Raw genomic sequence first — 19,422 nt, 5'->3', positions numbered from 1 at the left:
AGAAGTCTGTGCGTCTCGCTGGACACCCTGGAGCTGCTCATTACACGAGAGCACATGAGTTCATTTAAATCAGCACCATTTATTGTATTTCCACCAGGCTATTACGCAGAAATGTTATTTGGACAAAATGCTTTTGAGGAAAACAACTGTACAACTATTTCGCAGCAACTGGAGTGCTGCGAAACCAAACGCGGATGAGGTCTCTGCCTCTGATTTGTCACGCCTCGGTTGCTGCACATTCTCGTTACATAGAAGGCATGTTACGATTTAACCTTTATACCGTTTATTGTAAAACTGCATGCCACTGATCACTGTTTTGTGGAAATTAGGATTTGTTCATTTAATATCGGTTTACAACATCGGGCGTTACCATTTCGTGCGAGGTGAAAATTGGTTGAAACATTGAAATGACTGTGGCTTCAGCCATGGTCTGTACTGTACTATAACAAGACGGAATATATTCCTGAATCATTTTTCTATAATAATATTACTGCACTGGGCCTTCTAAAAGTAGATTTAGTGCGAATTTTGCTTTAAAGCTCGGTATCTACAAAAGATGTAGTCCAAATCCACATGGACGCACAGTTTGTGTTTGATTGACTAACTACATTCTGCTAAATTATTGTGTAATTTCAAGATGAGTCATGAAACCTCCCTTCTTTAAATATCGCTAATTTGCCCTTATTGCGTCCCCCCTCCAGACATTATGAGTGAGTGATTAAATTCGAAATATTTTTTGTGGATTCTCGGGACTAAACAGCCCAACAGATATAGTTTATTTCTTACAAAGGATTTGTTGTAATATAATCTAAAAAAAAAAAAAAAAAAAAAAGTCCTCGCTGGCGGACCCTCGCTAATTTTCCTACCAATATATACAGTGCTGAAAGTAATTGTCTAAGTATATTTGACACAAACGACATAACAGTGCTTACAATATATCCTCGATTTTCATTTTTAAAACAAATAATAAGCGTCCTGACAAATATTGCCAATAAAGCATGAAACCCTTGGCCAATTCGCCTGAAATTAAAATATAGGCCTACAGAATAAATAAAAAAAGTTGCGCTTATAGGCTTTTCAAAAAAAAAAGTGCCGTCATCGTTTTTACACATTTACAGTATATGGACATACAGCATATATGTAATGTCCATAATTGTTCATTTCAACATTAGTATGCAAGTCCAAAAAAATAATAAAATAAAATTAAAAAAAAAAAAAATAACTGTCTAATTTGCCACAGAAAATTAAGGTAAAAACTTTAGACGGTGAAAATGGAAGTGTGCATTTTTACATTGGCCTATTTAAACAAGATGAATAAACATGAGCAAAAGTGTGAAGTGGTAGTCATCCGCTCTGCAGGACTAAGTACCAAACAGCAACAGGGTTTCCTACGCCCACTCCCAACCCCGTTGGTCGATGATGATGGCATGATGGAGTTTTTTATTATTATATATTATTATTATGCTTTGTAATTGGCCTGTCTCCGTGTCTTTGTTGCTGCGTAAAACAGTACAGAGAAGTAGTCCCGTCTACTTGAAGCAGCGAGCTCTCTCCATGGCCTGGGCATGCCTTCACGTCTCTCAGTGGTAATGTACTCATTTGTTCTCGTTTCAGTTCGTTCCGCTGCGCGACTCAAGTCCGTGACGCCGTCCCCTGGTCTTCAGACTGTCCGCGGAGAGCATCACATCACGCAGGGTTTGATGTCCTGGTAGGAGACCTGCTGGTGGTGGTAGTAGGAGCCGCTGCTCGGTGAGTGCATGGCTGAGGACGCCATGGCGTTGAACGAGAAGACGAACTCCTTTCGGTCACACATGCTGGGAGACTGGGAATGGTACCGAGGAATACCTGCAGCAAGGCGTTTAAAAACCATGGATTAAAAACAACATTTCTAATGTCACAAGTAAGGTGACTGCTGTGATGGCGAGAATTAAAATATGTCCTCTCGGTTTCTAGGAAAATATAGAAACTATACTTATAAAAATAATAATAGTAATACGTACTATAAGCTGTCACATTTTCTAGATAAATTAAATAATATTTTTATTAAAATATATATATATATTTTCAAGATAGAGAGCTTCACTAACTCGAATGCATGCGTAAATTCCTCATAGACCAAAAGTCCATTTAGCAAGCACGATTGAGATTGTCAAAAGGGGAGGCGGGCTGGCAGGGCTAATTGACAGTGGCCCTCTTGCACGCCAGTCCCCGAGGACTGGGAGCCTCAGGGCAAGGCAGGCTGGATCTAACCGCGCTTGTTTTTCTTGTCCAGAGATTGGCACCACTCTAAACTGTCTCGGCAGACTCTCCCTTCCCTCTCATATCTCTCTCCTTTTTTTCTAAACCACTTCCAGAAACTAAAGGCGTGCAAGTTCGAAACTCTTGATTTGTGGATATTATTTGGAGTGCTGTATTATATTAAATTAGGAGCAAGACGTCGACGGAACTTAATTTCCGTGGGAGAACATTGTTTCTTTTGGTTGCATCATTTTTTCCCGAGTGACCTTAATTTAAATCCTTCCGTTTTATACAATCGAGATGAGCCTGGATTTGTTGACTCCAAAATAAATCCAGCGCAAACCACTGGAGGCCTGTAATGCTCTTTCTTACTGCTCAGTAATTCCATTAAATCTGGAGACCACTAGATCTGGAAATATGTAGAAAGTATTGTCTAAACCTTCTAATAATTAAATGTTCTAAATGTAAATCAGATGTGCTTTACGCGTATCCCTCTGATGTCACTTCGTATTTAGGCCTATATTTATTTATTCATTTATTTTTAAATATAACCAGCTACAATTTTACTGAACATTTCGCACTCGTGAGATTAGAAATGAAATGAACATACCTTGTAAATCTGTGGTACTGTGCCCGTTCTGGTGCAGGTATGGTTGGTCTAATGAATGCGTGGGCAAACTTGGCTGCAGCGGGTTCGCCCCTGGATTGCAAGGAGACAGAGGCTGCTGCTTAATGTAGGATGCCCCGTTATTCAACGAGGCCGAGGGGGCAGGAGCCCACGCCGAAGCTGAGCTCGAGTAGACGGGGTGAGGCTCCATGACTCCCCCGCTGGTGAGCAGAGGGGAGGCGGAATTGTCGTGGTGGGGGTAATCACTCCCAGTGGATCCTGTACAACTTCCCATGTAGGAATGTCCATTGTTGGTCGACAAGTGTGACATGGAGTGCCCGGACAGACCCATCCCATCCATGTTACCTGCCAAGTGTCCATTCATCATCCCAATCCCACTGTCCAGAGACAAACTGTTGGGCGGACAGGATAGGCCCCCGCCGCTCCCCTGGAAGTTGTAAGACTCGGGGATGTGGTTGAATCCCAGGCCGTTCATCATGCTGTACATGGGCTTCAGCGCCTGGCACTTGCGCCTGAAACCCCTGGGTCTCCTTCTGAAGGAGCCTTCCTCGAACATAAACTCACTAGCCGGGTCGATAGTCCAGTAGTGGCCCTTTCCTGGTCGACCGAGGCCTTTGGGCAGCTTAATGAAGCACTCGTTCAGGGACAAGTTGTGACGCACCGAGTTCTTCCATCCCTGATACGAGCCTCTGAAAAACGGGAAGCGGCTCTGTAGGAACTGGTATATTTCACTGAGGGTTAGGCGCTTGGTTGGAGAGCTCTGGATAGCCATGACTATCAAGGCTATGTATGAATAAGGAGGTTTCTCAGGTCGTCGGATCCCTGCGTTGGTCTTTTTGGTTTTCGTAGTGGAGGAAGCGGTTTCCATCACCACCGTCTGTCCGTGCGGCTTCTCCTGAGCAGACATGGGGCTGCTCTGGGCAGGAGTCTGCGCTGGGGGCTGCTGGACCTCTGCCGTCATTTGGTAAATTTAGTCTCGAAATGGCAAACAAAAACGGTTGCTTTCCACCTGTCCGCCTACAAATACTACAAAATAAGATACTAATGCGCTGTCATACAAAAATCAAAGGAACAAAAACTAGTAGGTGGACACAAGCCAAAGTCGCGACTATCTTCTTAACTCTGTTTTCTTGCGTTTGAATCAGTCCTGTAGCCAGCTGAAGCCTTGTACACAGCGTCCGAAACGGGATAAGGAGCAGAACAGGAGCCGCTTTCCACTTCAGTTGGTGTGTTGCCGTGCGTCCGAGGAGCTCACTTTTTACTTATCTGTTGACATCGGCGCACTGGAAGCTGGATGTCTTGGTCATCCTAATGTTGGGACCCGCCCAGGTCCCTCCTACTCCAGTGGTGGGCTGTAAGCATGCACATCTGCGTGCGTTCACTTTTCTGCGAAATGTTTTTTCTTTCCTTTCCTTACATTGAAATGTGAATATATCACACATATAGCCTGTAATAATCTATACTCTAATAAATGTTATGGAGTACAAATACATTCCATTGTGTAATTCACTGAATGAGCAAAGACTTAATAATAGTGACCACACTGGATCCAAGCTCCAGCTACAGATTGCTTTGTTTTCTATCACGATTTTATTTAATTGTGATTCTTATGTTTAACACTGAATGTTTATACATGAACATTGTCGATTCACGAGGTTACAGTGCATATTGTACCTCAAGAGTTTAGGCCACATTCTCGATGCACCACACCACTGCAGTGGGTCGTGTATCCACTATCATTAAACTCATGAAATATATTCTAAAACATTTTTAATGTCTGAAAAGAATTTACCAGAGAACGTGCCCCTCGCATCCGAAGCCACCCTCCTGATTTCTGTAAAAAGATAGACAGGAACATGGGCAGGATGTTTATACAGCAAAATGTAAACATTTTCCCTGGCCTTCTTTAAATAAAAAATCAAGCAAAAGCCCCGTTAGATCAGCTAATACTCAATCTGACGCGATATGCCAGTCTGTTCGCAGAGACTTCTGTAGATGCTGGACGTTTTTACACATGAATATTGTTTGTGTAATGCAGTCATAATATTTACGCAGGGACGCGGGAGGAGTGAGCTGGAAAGTCTGCCGAACTGTGAGCACAGAAACTCGGACGAGGGACTTGAGATCGACTCCTCAACCAAGGGCTCACCATCGAATGATCCTGGGACTGAAGTAAGGTGAATTTTACGCTTTCAGTCATACCATGACCATCAGAATCATTTAAAATCCGAGTCACAGTGTTTGTTTTATGTGACATAATATAAGATAATTAAGTAAACGGAGTCCAGCTCCAAAGACCGTCTTTGCTTTAACTGAAATTGTTGTCGTTAATCAGAAGATGCGGGGCAGTTTCCAACCTGGAAAGGCTTTATTTTAAGTCGCTTTACTGCGTTGTATACAGCTGTGAGGGAGAGCTGCTGGAAAGCGATCAGTCCATAGCCTAAAACTGTTGACAGTAGGTTGCTTATTGTTCCCCAGAGATCTCGAAAGCTGCAGCCTGCGTATCCGTGGGTTCAGTTAAATGAGCCCGTGCTTCTCATCTTCTGCAGTATTATATTTTATATGGGATACTTATGGTTACTGTAGGTTTTGACAATATAGAAAGTGCAGTGGTGAATAAGGGCCAGATAGAAGTGCACAATTTGACGTCTGTATAAAACCAGAGTGTCTTTTTTTGACTTCCTTCCTCGTGCGTAAATATCCTGGAATCATTTTGCGCAAAATAATTTACGCGTCTTCGCTTTGATGTGGCAGATTTAAATCAAAAATTTAGCATAACTTAGACATCAAATGGGTTATTAATGTTCCAACTGATAAAACCCCCCCTCAAAACATGAATGGACGGACTTTTTGTTTCAGGCGGTTTGCCACAGGGGAAGCGAGAAAACAATTCATTGTCAAGTTTTCATTGTCTGCCCAAAGATGACAGACATCCCACGGTTAGTTCTTGCTGTTACAGAGGAGATTTAAAACCGTGGATAAATGAATGTAAGTATTGTTTTAACCGGTGCCTGCTCGACCACTCGCCTGTAGTGAGGGCCACACATTTATCAGCGTAGCGGACCACCCAGCGCGCACCAGGGGTAGGCGCGCTCCCGTCCTCTCTCTGCCCACTGCATTTAATTACCACTGATGACTTCATTCCATTATGGCTTTTTTCTCTCTCTCTCTCTCACGCTCATTCGCCTCATGTTATATTATCCTTTCTTTGTTATCTATAGGTCTATATGGTAAATATGTGTATACATTTGCACTTTCAAGTCCAACCGAAGTCAGTGTCTCTAATGTTTACACAAACCATCAGTGCTGGATGGCGATGCGCTACTCCCTGCTGTATTCTTCTTTCCACGGGGAAAACTAGTAAAATCTATTCATTTTTTATTACCTTCCACCACTGTCGACGTTTTAATGTTTCATAGGGGTAACCCCCAATATAATATGAATCTCTAGATGTCATCAAGTATCAGAAAACTGCTTCGCGTTATTTTTTATGCAAGGATCCACATCCTCTAGAAACAGTAGAAGAAGGTTGCCATAAGAGTCCGTTTCTTGTTCATCATTGCTGAGGCTTGAGGCCCGAGGTCAGAGCTTCCCCGTTGCTCCATCGTAGACGAAGTCATGCACTTTTCCATGACGTCCCATCATGAAATATTTGACAGCGCTGCATCCTCAGGAATGCTCGGCCACTTAGGTGGAGGTACACCGCAGAGCGCACAGTCTTGACAGGCTTCCGGACCGTCCTACCGTTATTTAGTGCACTGAAACCATGAAGCCATGGTTGGTCATGTTGTCGCAATATTCAGGACACATACATATTTTCATTGGTTATATTAAATTAATTCGTGTACACATACCATGGCATACAATAGCCACATTTATATTATTTATTCCCTTTCCTAATGTAAAAAGCAGTACGTTCAGTTTAGTGGGAAGCTTTTAGGGATTAGTTTTATCATTTCACTCTTCTGTATATTGATCACAATGATCACACATAACGTGCTGTATTATTCTACATGGCGCCACATTACATGAGTGAGTCACAACATGGTGAACTTTAATCTCACTTCAAACTGAATTCACCTGGCAGATCATTGTTCCAATCAATAATTTGACTTGATTTCACAAAATTACAACATTCAGGGAGATTAGGCCAAGTCCAAGTGAGTCTGAAACGTTCAAATTTCTTTAAACGTTTCTTTCACAAAGCATCATCTTTGAGTAATAAGCCAGTTTCCCTCCTCGGTGGTAAGAGAGGGCCGCAGAGGGTCACCGAGAGGCCGCAGAGACTTTGTTTGGAGGACAGTGCCACAGAGTGATCTATCAACTGGTCATAAGTTCATCCGACTTGAACTTGAAGCGAGATTTCTAAAAAATAAAATAAAAAAAATAAAAAATAAAAATAAAAATGGTTCGTTTTAGACCATTATCTGTACTTGCATCTGGACATCACAGGAGGACAGTAAACAGGAAATCATATACATGTTTAACTTTGAATTAATAGCATTTGGTAATACGTTTTTACTCGAACTGTTATAATATGGAGAGAGAGGGTTTTTTTTATTTTAATTAAATAACTAGATGAATAAAATCGAATAAAGATAAAGAATTTGAACTTTACTAACAATGAAATTACAAATGATCTAGATCTTAGTCTGAAGGGATCCAAGTTGATTTTTTAAAAAATAATTTTAATTATTACATTTTTAGATCTGTCATTTTTATTTATTTTATTGTATTTGTTATGCAGGTCTTAAAGTGTAAATGTTGATAACTCTTAGATGCAAATTGTCAGTTTTGCGCAGAAACACAAATATTACGTATTAGAAAATAAGTGTTCATCTTAGGATTTTTAAAAATTAAATGTGGTTTTACTCTTCCATTAATTACCGAAATGAAAAAAAATATGGAAATATTAACCACAAAATGATGATTATGTAATTATTTTAAGTGTAACACGACATTTTGCTTGCTCCAACAGATAATTTACAGATACATCCTAATAGTTTTTCTGGCCCCTTGCCTCTGCAGTGTCGCCTGCAGTTCACTCAACATTGTCACTTTAATTGAAAACAGTGTAATGTCGAGGTGGGTACCCCCTCACCACTTTCCCTGCGCTGTAGGTGGCCGTGTATATTTTCGTTTAAGTGGTGTTTATGTGATCGAGAAAGGACGGGATTGCTAGCAGACCGCTGATTGCGCGCGTTGGGCCGCTCCGTGGATTCGAAGTGCATTTGATGGGCACCGGCGTCTCCGGTAATCAGCTGCAGAAGAAGTGCGCTTTATGACATTTTAATCTTCCTGAAGAGATATCTGACCTGTAACGTGTTGGGTGTGTGAAGGCGCGAAGAAACTAGTCCCCTAAACTAGAATTCCCCCTTTTGTTTTGTTTTTTTGTCTTATTGGAAATTGCCGCGTCATTTTCATCGCGATGTTCATGAAGATATGGGAAGTCATGCGAACGAACAAACATCCTCCCTGCTGAAGTGCACTTGAATGTGACACTGACCCCAAGCAAGCTATGTGGACACCATGGATCCTGCTTTTTGACAAGCTGGTTTAAAACCTAAAAGTATATTCATGTTTGCAGCCTGTGCGTCCTGGCTCGGACACTTCCACCTGATTGAGGCAACAAGGTGCTGATTAATCTGATATTAGACACATTGAGTTCAGTGCTGTCAGCTTTCTTTTTATATTGATTGTTTTTCAAACGTTAGAAACGCCATTATAAGCTCATGGCTTTTAAGAAGTCCCTCCATCATATAGCCTCTGATAATAACGTGTGTAGTTATGGCGGTGAGAAAAATACTGTGCTTTTATTTTCTCCACCCCCAAAAATGTCAAAATGTTAAAGCAAGTGTCCATTTTTTTAGTTGTCCATTTTTACAGTTAAATAAATCCACTCTACCATGGTTCTTTGTGGAACTGGTAGAATTCTGGTGTCACATCACATCGCCCACCTGTCGGCCTCCGCCTCACACCTGCAAGCAAAAACAGACTCCGCTGACAGTGGAGAGTTGAGGTTTTCATTTTGCCGACCTTTTAATAAAAACGTCATTCGTGTTTTTGTTTATTGAATCTGTCAGTGAAGTGCGTCAGCTGGATCTAAATCAACCACGCATCCCACTGTAGAGATAATTGTCTAAAAATATCCCCAGAGAGCTCTAAGCTGCAGGTCGTCAGACCTTTGACGTTTATATTGTACATGGAGATCACGGTGCATTTGACACTAAATATTTCTACAAAATAAAAAATAAATAAATTTAAATATAAAACCAGCCAACGCAGATGAAGAGCTTATCATGCCAAAATGCATGAGTCACTGGTACAGACGTTATTGTGAGAACCTTGGCCTCCTCAGCAGCACTTCACACGCTTTCCCGCAACAGTCCCTGGTGTGCCATACTGTCAAATTAAAGATAGCCCACTCCAGTCCTAACATTCCCATTTTCTTATTTATGGATACATTTGTTTGTCACATGTCGAAGCAGACTTGATTCTATTTCCAAAATCGCCTCCTTTTGAAAAGCCTCTTGTCGAAGCATTCCTCCCAGACAAAGAAGAAGAAGGAAAAAAAATAATAAAGACATATGTAAAATTCTTTCTGGTTTATTTTGTGATCCTAGGCAGCACCACATAATTTGACATGAAGGACGGCAGTGGGGAGGATTTGGCAGGTCCTGAGTTTTTACAAATTCCTAACTGTCCAAACGTGGTTAGCACTTGCAGGGAAAAGATTTCATAATTTTAAATACCTGTTCATAGCGAACTGGCGTCTCAGCAAATAGTTTTTCTGTGTGTGAAGACGGGACAAAAAGCATTAGAAAAACAATAAGAAGATATGCACAATTTGTGCTTACTTTAATGTTAAAAAAAAAAGAAAAAGAAACAATCTGATTATTGGGTCAGTATGTGTTTTAGTATCTGACACATTTAAATGTAACAAATATATTTTTATAGAGAAGTCACAGTAATAGACATCATGTTCTCATATTGTTTTCAGCTTTTGAGGATATTTGGATTTGGTTGACAACATTAAAATAACTGACACAGGCCATTTAGACAACATTTTCACTGGCAACAATTTAAGTTTTTCTTTAAAATTCCTTTTGTTCCACTTCACTGTGCAGTATTTCTATGTCATCTTCAGATCTATTTTAATGTGCGAGGACTGGGTGTTTTAATTTGAAAACATAGAAAATTTCCCTTTTTAAAAATGTCAAGATGAACATTTAAACCAGGACATCCTCGTGGGCTTCTTCAGTTGTTGCTTGTGCTCCTCGTATTTTAGATTTAGCTTTATCACTTTGAGCTCTTAATTCTCCAAAGGTTTATTTTTATGTAATGTATAAATGTATAAATAATCAACGATAACTCAATTTGTAATTCAAAATATATTTATTGTATTTAAATCCCCTGCAGCATTATGTAGTTATATTAGTTGTGTTTTAGCGGGACTAAATCAGGTGTGTTTTTAACACTGAGACCATCTCAGCTAAAAAGATTAAAATATATAGTTACACATTGCTTTGTGCTCCTTTGTATCACCAAAATGAGATCCCCCTTTAGATGCTCACTTGGTTTCCAGCTTCACCGCTGCTTTTTCCTCCCTTACTTTGGCCTTTCTTGGAAGATTCAGTCCAACACAGTGAGTGGGAGCCTGTTTGCTGCCCACCCTGCAGTCCTGCACACCTCCCAGGGCCGGTCCATCATGGTCTGTCTTATGCAGGGAGAGACATCAATAATGAGAGCTGAAGCAGAAACCACAGCGGAGAACACAAAGGAGAGAGGGAGGGCAGACGTAGGCCGCAACTGGCTCTGCTGCAGGTTAGCTCCTTTGATACTGCCTTGATGGCAGTTTGATGGGTGCACATGGGGCGACATGGGTTTATACGTATGTGTTTACATAATATCTATGGTGTTTACGCACAGCCCACCAACTCTTTTTTTCTTGACTCTGAAGGGGGATTTTCCTGTGGCAAGCTGCTTCGGAAAAAGCAATTAAGAATTCCCAAACACCACAATGGGAGATATCATTTGTGAAATGTGTGTTCCATGTCCCTTGCAGTTTTTGTCTGGAATGGGTTGACTATTTTTAATCTGCGCATAACCCAATCCACCTACAGAAAAACCACAAATTGAATGAAGGGGAGGGGGATGAGTGGGCATGGTAATTGCCTATTGTGGAGCTCAAACTCCTCTGTTTGGCCATAAACCGCTTTGGTAGTTCACAACTTGATACCCAGTGCTTCAGCCGATTTGAAATTAGGGCATATCCTCGTTGTCTGTGGGAACCCATAGCCAGGCAGTGGTTGGAATCAGTCAGGAATGCTTCGGGATGGTAACTGGATTCGGTTGTAATGCCCAGCTCTCCACAGTGGAACACAAGGGTGGGAAAAAGGCCGAGAGCATTTCCTGAGTGAAGGGGGGTCCCAGCGAAGCATCACACGCATGGGCATCATGTGACACAGATCCTGCTAGGTTTAGGCTATGATCCCAAGTGAAGAGAGGCCTGGAGAGGAGTACAGCTGTGGGGGGAGGTGTGATGGGTGTGGTGGGCAGTGCCAGGACAAGGAATGAGAGGACAGGGAGAGACTGGAATGAAGACAGAGGCTCAAATTTTGTAGCAGCCTGCGACGGAAGGACGAGGAGAGGAGGAAAGATAAAGTCGATTTAAATTAGTTTATTTCACAAGATTCAAATGTATTCCCTCAGTAGCCACTGAATAGTAGAAATCATCCGTAGAAGTTTTTATTTTAGTTAGTTCTGTTTTTTTTTAATTCTTGTAGCGGCTCACAAACAAGAAAGGCTGTTTTTTACATGCACCAAAATATGATGGGAAAATAGAAATCACAATTGCACTGAACCATTGCAATTGCATAATTTTGTTTGTAAAGCAGAAGTTGGATATTTAATCCCAGATGCAAATTAAGTGACTATAATTTCAAAACTGAGCAGGTTTTTGATAGAAACCCTGTTACTTTACGTAATACGTCTAAGAACATTTCTAACTTCATCTTATCATTTTCCTGTTTATTGTTATATAATAGATCATGACTTAAAAATACCACCTGTGCAGTATGAGTCAAGCTTTATTCTGCAATGCTCAAAAAATGTGGAGGAAACAGCTGTAAAAATGAGTGAGGACGACCATCTTCAAGAGTCCCAATTTCTAAATTCAGACTAACTATACTTCTGTATTATAAGCTTGCAACCTGATTAATGAATTAATTAATAATCATCTTTTAATAGAAAAAAAGAATATCAGAATGAAATCATAAGGAGACTGTTTTCTAGCCTCGGTGGACACCACTGTAAAGACTGGGTTCCGCTGATTGTGATTTGACCGAGTTATGGCTCTGAAAGATGGGGGTGTGAAGTTTGTGGCAATATGTGTCAGTCCGATGAAAGAAAATATCAAAACAAATGCTGCGGCAACAATCTGGATGCTGGATCCTATCTGTTTACCTGCTGTTTCATGTTCACGTTCCAATTTCCATTCCTGAATTTATTAACGTTTCCATCTGTAGAAGGAGCTCCAAAGTTGACAGCAACACACAACCACGTTTTATCTTCATTTCAGGAGAGAAATTCGGCAAATATTACTGTGAACTCTATTATAGCTATTATTTTAGGTTGTAGGGCCTTATTTTGTTTCTTTGCAATGACGATATTAGGAGGAATCCGAGCATACATGTGGTCGCTGTCTGTGTTGGTATTGTGTGCATATGTGCTTACAGTATATATGTCAGTGGCTGCATCATTGTTTTATGGCCTGTAATGGCTGTCTGTGGTTGCATTTGTTCATGTATCAGTGCATATGGGAATGTTGCTGACTGGATATTTGTGTGTGTGTCCAGACTGGTGCAGGCAGCCAGACATTACTCTCTGTGGCTTGGGTAAATGTTGTGACGATCTCGGGAGGGATCTAACCCTATAGTTGTCAAAGGGCTTTTTATTTCCACCTGCTACCGGCCTCTTTCCGTTGGTCTGCTCTATAACAATGGTACTGAGAAAGCTGCGGAGTGCAAAGTGATTGATGTCGGACTGTGTTTGGCCCGTCTTCAGGTTGGGGCCTGAAAGGAAGTGGCTATCCCTCCCTTCCACCCTAACTACCCTGCAATAATGCAGGGCTCAAGAGGGCAAAGTGCTGATCAGGACGTTCTTGGACATTTTAACAAGGTGCCAAATTGTCCCGAAAGACAAGTTGGCCGGCACATGTAAACAAGTTTTTCATGACTTATGAATCAGTTTGCCACCTGATGAAAGAGAATGAAGTAATTTACTGTACAATCGAAACCCGCCGCTGCGTTCTTTCCATTTTGCTGAAGCGCAGCGTGGCAGAGAAGGTAATCTATCACCCAAATTGTCTGTTCTTCTCGCTCCCTATTTCTAACTGTGTTTCTCTTTCTCCTTCCTCTAGGCGAGAGTGGGCAGGCGTGCGGCTTTGGCCACAGAAAGCTGTGAATTCTTTGGAGAATGGAAGATGTCTTAGAGGGAGACATGCTGGCCCCCCACCCACCCACTCACCACCCCAAAGTGACCCCTGACCCTTTCATGTGTTTATATCAGACCGTGGAAGTGAGAAATAGTGATGAGTCACTCTGCCTATGTGTTTACACTCCAGAGTCACGCAAGGAAGGAAATCAGCCACGGTCTGCTAAAAGTGGCGAGGTGAGAGAGAATAGCTGTAGTCCCCTAGTAGTGCAGTGATTTACCTCTCGGAGCCAGAATTTATTTCACGTCATCTCCGCTGCGAAAAGTTTCGACCAACAGAAAACAGCAGCTTTAGCAGCACAGTAGGCCGTTGTCGAGGAAAAGGCAACGGCAAGGGCCAAAACAAATTTTCACTACTGGGAATAGGTGTGTGTGTGTGTGTGTGTGTATGTGTGTATGTATGTGTGTCTACCGCCACCATATGGAGATAAAACCGGTACAACAAGCAGGAAAATTTATCCAGCAGAATCTATGTAATAAAAATTATAGAGATACTTGACATAATGGGGCTTCACACAGTGTGGGTCCCTTTCAGATGCAGATAACACACGTGTCACTACTGTAAAATAAACTCATTATATGTTTCTTAAACCGCTTACAATTTGCTGTACTTAACCCTAACCCTGTGCAGTTTGCCTCAAAGTCATATTTTTAATTTATTTATCCTTTTAGCTACTAGTAGAGTACTGCTCAGTCAAATCAGGACTGATAAGCTAAATGTAGAAAAGAAAAACAAAACAAAACAAAAAAAAGAAAAGTAAAGTGTAGTGCTGATGGAATATAGATATTCCAAGGTTCTTATTTTTTTCTGTGTTCGTCAATAAATAAAAATCTTTTAATCTGCAGCTCAAACGTGTTTATCACAGGTATACTGGCTTATAGAATAATGAGGCAGTTTATATTCTATTTAAGGACTGAGTGGTGATTTTACAAAACCAATAAAGCAATAGCCCATGCTAAACACTACAGTGACATATGTGCATATAAATTAATGTGTAAAATAAACACAAATTTATAGAGCTCCTGAAATCCCTCTTTGTTTTTCAATGCTTCAGATAAAACAGAAATTGGCATTGCAGAGGTAGACATAGCACAGTTTTGACTTTAATTTTTCAGCATCATCATCGTTCTTGTCATGCAAAGCGACGTCAATTTATGTGTCAGCTGATCAGTTTTGCAGGTTTTTGTATTCTTTGGGGCCTCACAAATACAATATCAGAACGAGAATTTGTTTATTGGATTACAAAATGTTTTTATGACACATTATATGAATGAGTGATACGCACATTACGCACATTACACAGACACACATTGCTTTACGTTCGATGTACTGACGGGTTTTGTTTACTGTGGCGTCCGCCAGTGTTTCAAACATAGTGCCATTGTTGTTCTCCGTGCTGAGTGACATTAGATTGCACAACCGTTGTTTTCAAGACACAGCTGTAGTTACTGCAGTTGTGCTCTGTAAATAAAAGAGACATTTTATTTCTTTCCGTCATTGCATTGGCACAAGTCATTTCATTGCTGACTGTAGCTGGTATCCTTTTACACTCCCCCGTACACACCGCCACAATGAGAGAGTCAGCAGCTCTTATTTTGGACGATCTCTCCTGAATAGCAAGTCCTGTCAGAGGCTTTGATTTATAGTTGCATTTATCACCATATTATTAAGTAATCAGGCTCACCACAGCTCAGCCTGAAGCTCCTTAATTCCAGCTAAATGACACAGCTTCATGCTAATTAAAGGTTTGGTAAACGTGCTTATTTTTGTATTTTTAAAAAAAAAAAAAAGATATATTGTCTGTGTTTTCATGTGTGTTAAGTGTGCTGATTGTTGCATTTGTATTCTGCGTGGAGCATTTAGCACCAACCTTTAGTTTTTTTGCAATAGAAAGATAGTCACATGAACAGGAGAGTGAAATTCGTGCTGCTATGCTACATGTAGAGTGTGAACATCTTGCCTTTCATCACACAAGAATATGCTCCACTGTAAAATCTGCAAAATTACAAATAAGTTACAACAAGAAAATACTGTATATAACACAAGAGGGTCGACCAGTCCATGTTCTGTGCATCAGCCGAGCTTTCTTCTCGCTTCGTTAATAGAGCCTGCGGCAGGCTGCGTTTGTGTATTTCTGTGGTAAACACAGTCACGGCAAAGTGGACACGCTGCTGAGTGTGTCCTGACTGGAGACAGAGAGCACTGTGGCACTGTACTCGCTGAGACACTGGCAGCTCTCTAGAGGTAGGGTTAATGTGATGAATGGCCATTTGGTAATGGGCCATGTATTAGGGCGAAATAGCTCTTTTAAAAGCCAGAGTTTGAGCCTATGCTATGCGCAATTTGATTCAGGAATCAGTCCAGTGGCAGGTGTTTCATGTTGTATCCGTCAACTCTGTCCTGCTTTCTGTTTCAACCAAATGAAGGAAGAACTGAATGACTGTGTATAGCAATCAGCATCTAACTTCAGTCAGTCCAAAACACAAGTGATGCTGTATCCTGTTGTTTAAATAGTTAGGTTTATGAACTTTATACACAAAGCGATTGACCTTTAAGGTGAGGAATGTGATCAGATTTATTTGTGAACATTATAGGTTCTTGTAGCTGCTGGATCATGTACGCCTCCTGTTCAAATATTATATTGTATTAATAATTATACAGTATACCTATACTGTGAGAACTGCAGTGCTAACTTCTTCACAATGTAGAAACTGTAGCTAGACTCACAGCAATCTGAATTCCTAAAGGTGTGTTTTCAGCCCTTGTAAATTTTTTTTTATCCACCAAGTGAACATACATAAAGTCTAAAGATGACAGTCATATCTCACATGTTTAGTGCAATAATTGTCTCAATGTTTCATACTACTTTGATTAGCAGCCATCTCTTTCACTGCATTCTGTGATGTGCAATATTATATATATATAGTTTCTATTTCAGCTGCTATATTTGAAAGACTGTAGTCTTGGGTTTGGTTTCTGGGTTCACACTTTTCGTCAATAAACTTTCACTTATACAATTTAAAAGTGTTATCTGTATTTCTTCTGCTCTCTCTCTCTCTCTCTCACACACACACACACACACACTGCTGGTTTCCTTGCAGGAGCTCCACAGGTGATGTTAAACATGTGCGACACACTAACGGAGAACTGTGCGACGCGAAGAACTCAATCAAAACTCAATCCTTTTTTTTTTTTTCATACAAATTCTTTTATGTGTAAAACCACTGTGCTCGAGTTAAATTTAGCTTCGGAGTTATTTGCCAAATTCGAGAACCACTTAAGGACCTTATGATGACTTCTCTTTTTCCACAGTGGGGTGCAGAGCCCGAGATAAACACTGCCAGAACCAAATTCAGCACTAGCGATGCTGCTGGTGGTCCCGTTGTTTACTTCAGCGTTACAGATCAGTGTTCCAACTGTCCGGTTATTTAAAATAAGTTGACCCAGCTGAGTGACGCTTAATCTGTAACATCCACTTTGTGCAATATGTGACAGTTTTACATGCTGGCTCTGTTTGACTTCAGACCTATGTTAAAATACACCTTTGGAGAGGTCACACGAACCAAAGGAGCTCAGAATATCTTCATCTGAACTTCGGCCGTTCATACTTTGTCTTGTAGGATTCAGACACTCCTTGACTGATTTTTTTTATTTTTTATTATTATTATTTTCTCAGAAAAGAAAACAAAAAATCTGTCAAGGCAATTATGCAGCATCTTTTAAACAAGTGCATCAGCTTTGTTATAGAATGTTTTACAAAGAGAAAATTATCTTGCGTTAACGGACTCTGAAGTATTTATCTAAGAAGTAGATAGTAGTGGATTTTGCTTTTTCTTTTAGTCACTCCTGCCCTTAATATTTAACAGTGACAGACACTCAAGATGTAAACATTCAGGGATCCATGGTGGCCATAATTAATGCGAGGATAACCTCAAGGCAGTATCCAAAGAGCCTTATCACAGGTGTTGGAAAGGACAGACAGACCGACAGGCACATGGTTCTACTTTGACGTCTGCTAATTCCAGGGAATCAATCCTAAATGACACCTATGGGATACACAGAGTGGATTTCCCTCTGATGCAGATTGGTGGTGGTTTGCAGATGAAAGACAGTAAAATAAATAAAGCTGTGGTGAACAGGCAGAGCTCTTCTGTCCGCACAGCACAACCATAATGGGATACATACTGACATGAGAGAAGAAGTGGAGGCCTGCTCCTGTTTTCACCGCTGTTGCCATGGAAATGCTGATGGACTACTGCTGCGTGTCCTGAATATCTGCATTGACATGTTGTGAAAAATACTCTTATTTTTCAATTTCAAAGGGGTCGTAGAAAGTTACCCAACAAGTACAATAATAGTGATTAGCAGAAGGCAGCTCTGTTCCTTGTCACCCACCCTGCTCGCTGGCCCACTGCTGCTGATACTCTTTTAATCCTAAAACGCGTCATTTAATCAAACAGAGCAGTATCAAATGGCTTTTTAACACCTCTAATTAATCTTTCCATCAGCTGCTTTGTCTGTGGTTGGGCTGGAGTATGAATGGTAATGGTAAGACTACCCTTGCTTGACTCATCCTGGCTGGATCATGCATGATACTCCTACAAGTTACTCTGACCTGCAGTTCCTCGCCGTCCCAATTAAAATTCGTATTGTGCAACATTTAACAGTTGCTGGAAAAAGCTTGCAGTGTTGTTTGCATCTTACTGCTGATGAGCATGACGTAAAAATTTGTTTCTGCTCAACTACCTAAAAGTGTTTGTTGCTCTTTCTTTCTTCACCTGTTTTAGCTTCGATTTGCAGAAAGAAGCTGGAACAGTTTGCCACTAAAAATTTGTTTTTTAATACATCAACTCAAGGACAAAAAAAATCTTGCCTTAAGATCTGTGTGTGTGAGAAGGATTTTGTTACAACGTAATAATTTTAGAAACCAAACACAGAGTTACATTTTAATTGGCCAATTGAAGATTATTCAAATCATATTATTCAAATCCAGACCGGCTGGATTTTCCTGTGTCCTAATATGTGTGTGGGGGCCTCTTTAAGATCGAACTGAGCTTCTAATTTCTTATTTTTTATGACGTAAAAGCACTTAAACAATTGACCCTCGTACTGGCTCAGAATAATTAGAAGCCCCTGCAGATAATGCAAAGGGAATTATCAAGGTTTTGTCACTGGTGCCACTGAAGTGATTTATCCAGATTCTGGTCAACTCCCGTCTGATGCACTTCAACAAATCACAGCCCGAGGTCTGGCACAACCCCCCCCACCACACTCACTCATCTCTGTCTCCCTCTTTGACCCCACACAGCTTGCAGTGACGGGGACACCCAACATATAGATATCACCCGGGGGCAGTTTTCAACCTGAACAGGAGTCACCCCTTCTTATCCTCAAGACTCCCTGCAACAGCATTAGAAATGTAATTAATATATGCGTTGTTGTAATGACTAAGCGGTCTGTGACCACCAGCAGTACTGTGTGACCCAAGGCTCAGGGTGATAAGACCTCCATAACTCTACTTTATCCCCCTGCTCATTATCAACCTCAATCCCAGCTCTGCCCTGAGCCCTCAGGCTGCAGCAGAACAGGCTGCTCTCCACCTTCCACTGCCGGAAGATTATTGGGGAGACGCGCAGACTAAGTCTAAATAACCCCAAACACTTGACAGCTTCTGTCTCTGGGTGGCAGGGATTTCAGCCTCTTGTAGAGGAATTTTTGAGGTTATAGATAGATTGATAAATGGGTTGTTTATTTAAATAATTAAAGGACAAATTTACATCATATTAGGTTTGTCACAGAGTCACATTTACTCCACATCTGTTATTTGTCATGACGTGCTAACTCTGTCCATCTGTTTTCATCAGAATTTAAATCATGATGTATTAGTAACCATATCGTCCAGACAGACAGGGACAAATCCTAAAATCAATTAAGCTGTCATTTATTTCATAACTGTGCCAGAGCCACTCGTCCGCGCTGAGTTCTGACCAGCAGCGAGACCTCGGCTGTTAATGCCTGTTGCTCTCCTCAGATTTGGCCCACGAGACCAAGGAGATGTGCT

At 41.0% G+C, this 19,422-nt stretch overlaps 1 protein-coding gene across 1 annotated transcript; it reads right to left on the bottom strand.

Annotated features, from left to right (window-relative positions):
• Positions 1–1,335: 1,335 nt before the first annotated feature.
• foxf1 (forkhead box F1) lies at positions 1,336–3,827 on the bottom strand (the record flags this gene model as incomplete). Its single annotated transcript, XM_084541822.1, has 2 exons — positions 1,336–1,845; positions 2,849–3,827. The coding sequence occupies 2 exons, from the start codon at positions 3,825–3,827 to the stop codon at positions 1,682–1,684; spliced, it is 1,143 nt and encodes a 380-aa protein (XP_084397948.1). The 3' UTR covers positions 1,336–1,681.
• Positions 3,828–19,422: the final 15,595 nt, after the last annotated feature.

This window comes from Chelon labrosus (genome assembly GCF_963514085.1).
Source record: "Chelon labrosus genome assembly, chromosome: 3".
NCBI lineage: Eukaryota > Metazoa > Chordata > Actinopteri > Mugiliformes > Mugilidae > Chelon > Chelon labrosus.
The sequence above is the reverse complement of the archived record's forward strand: the minus strand, read 5'-3'. Positions and strand labels throughout refer to the sequence as shown.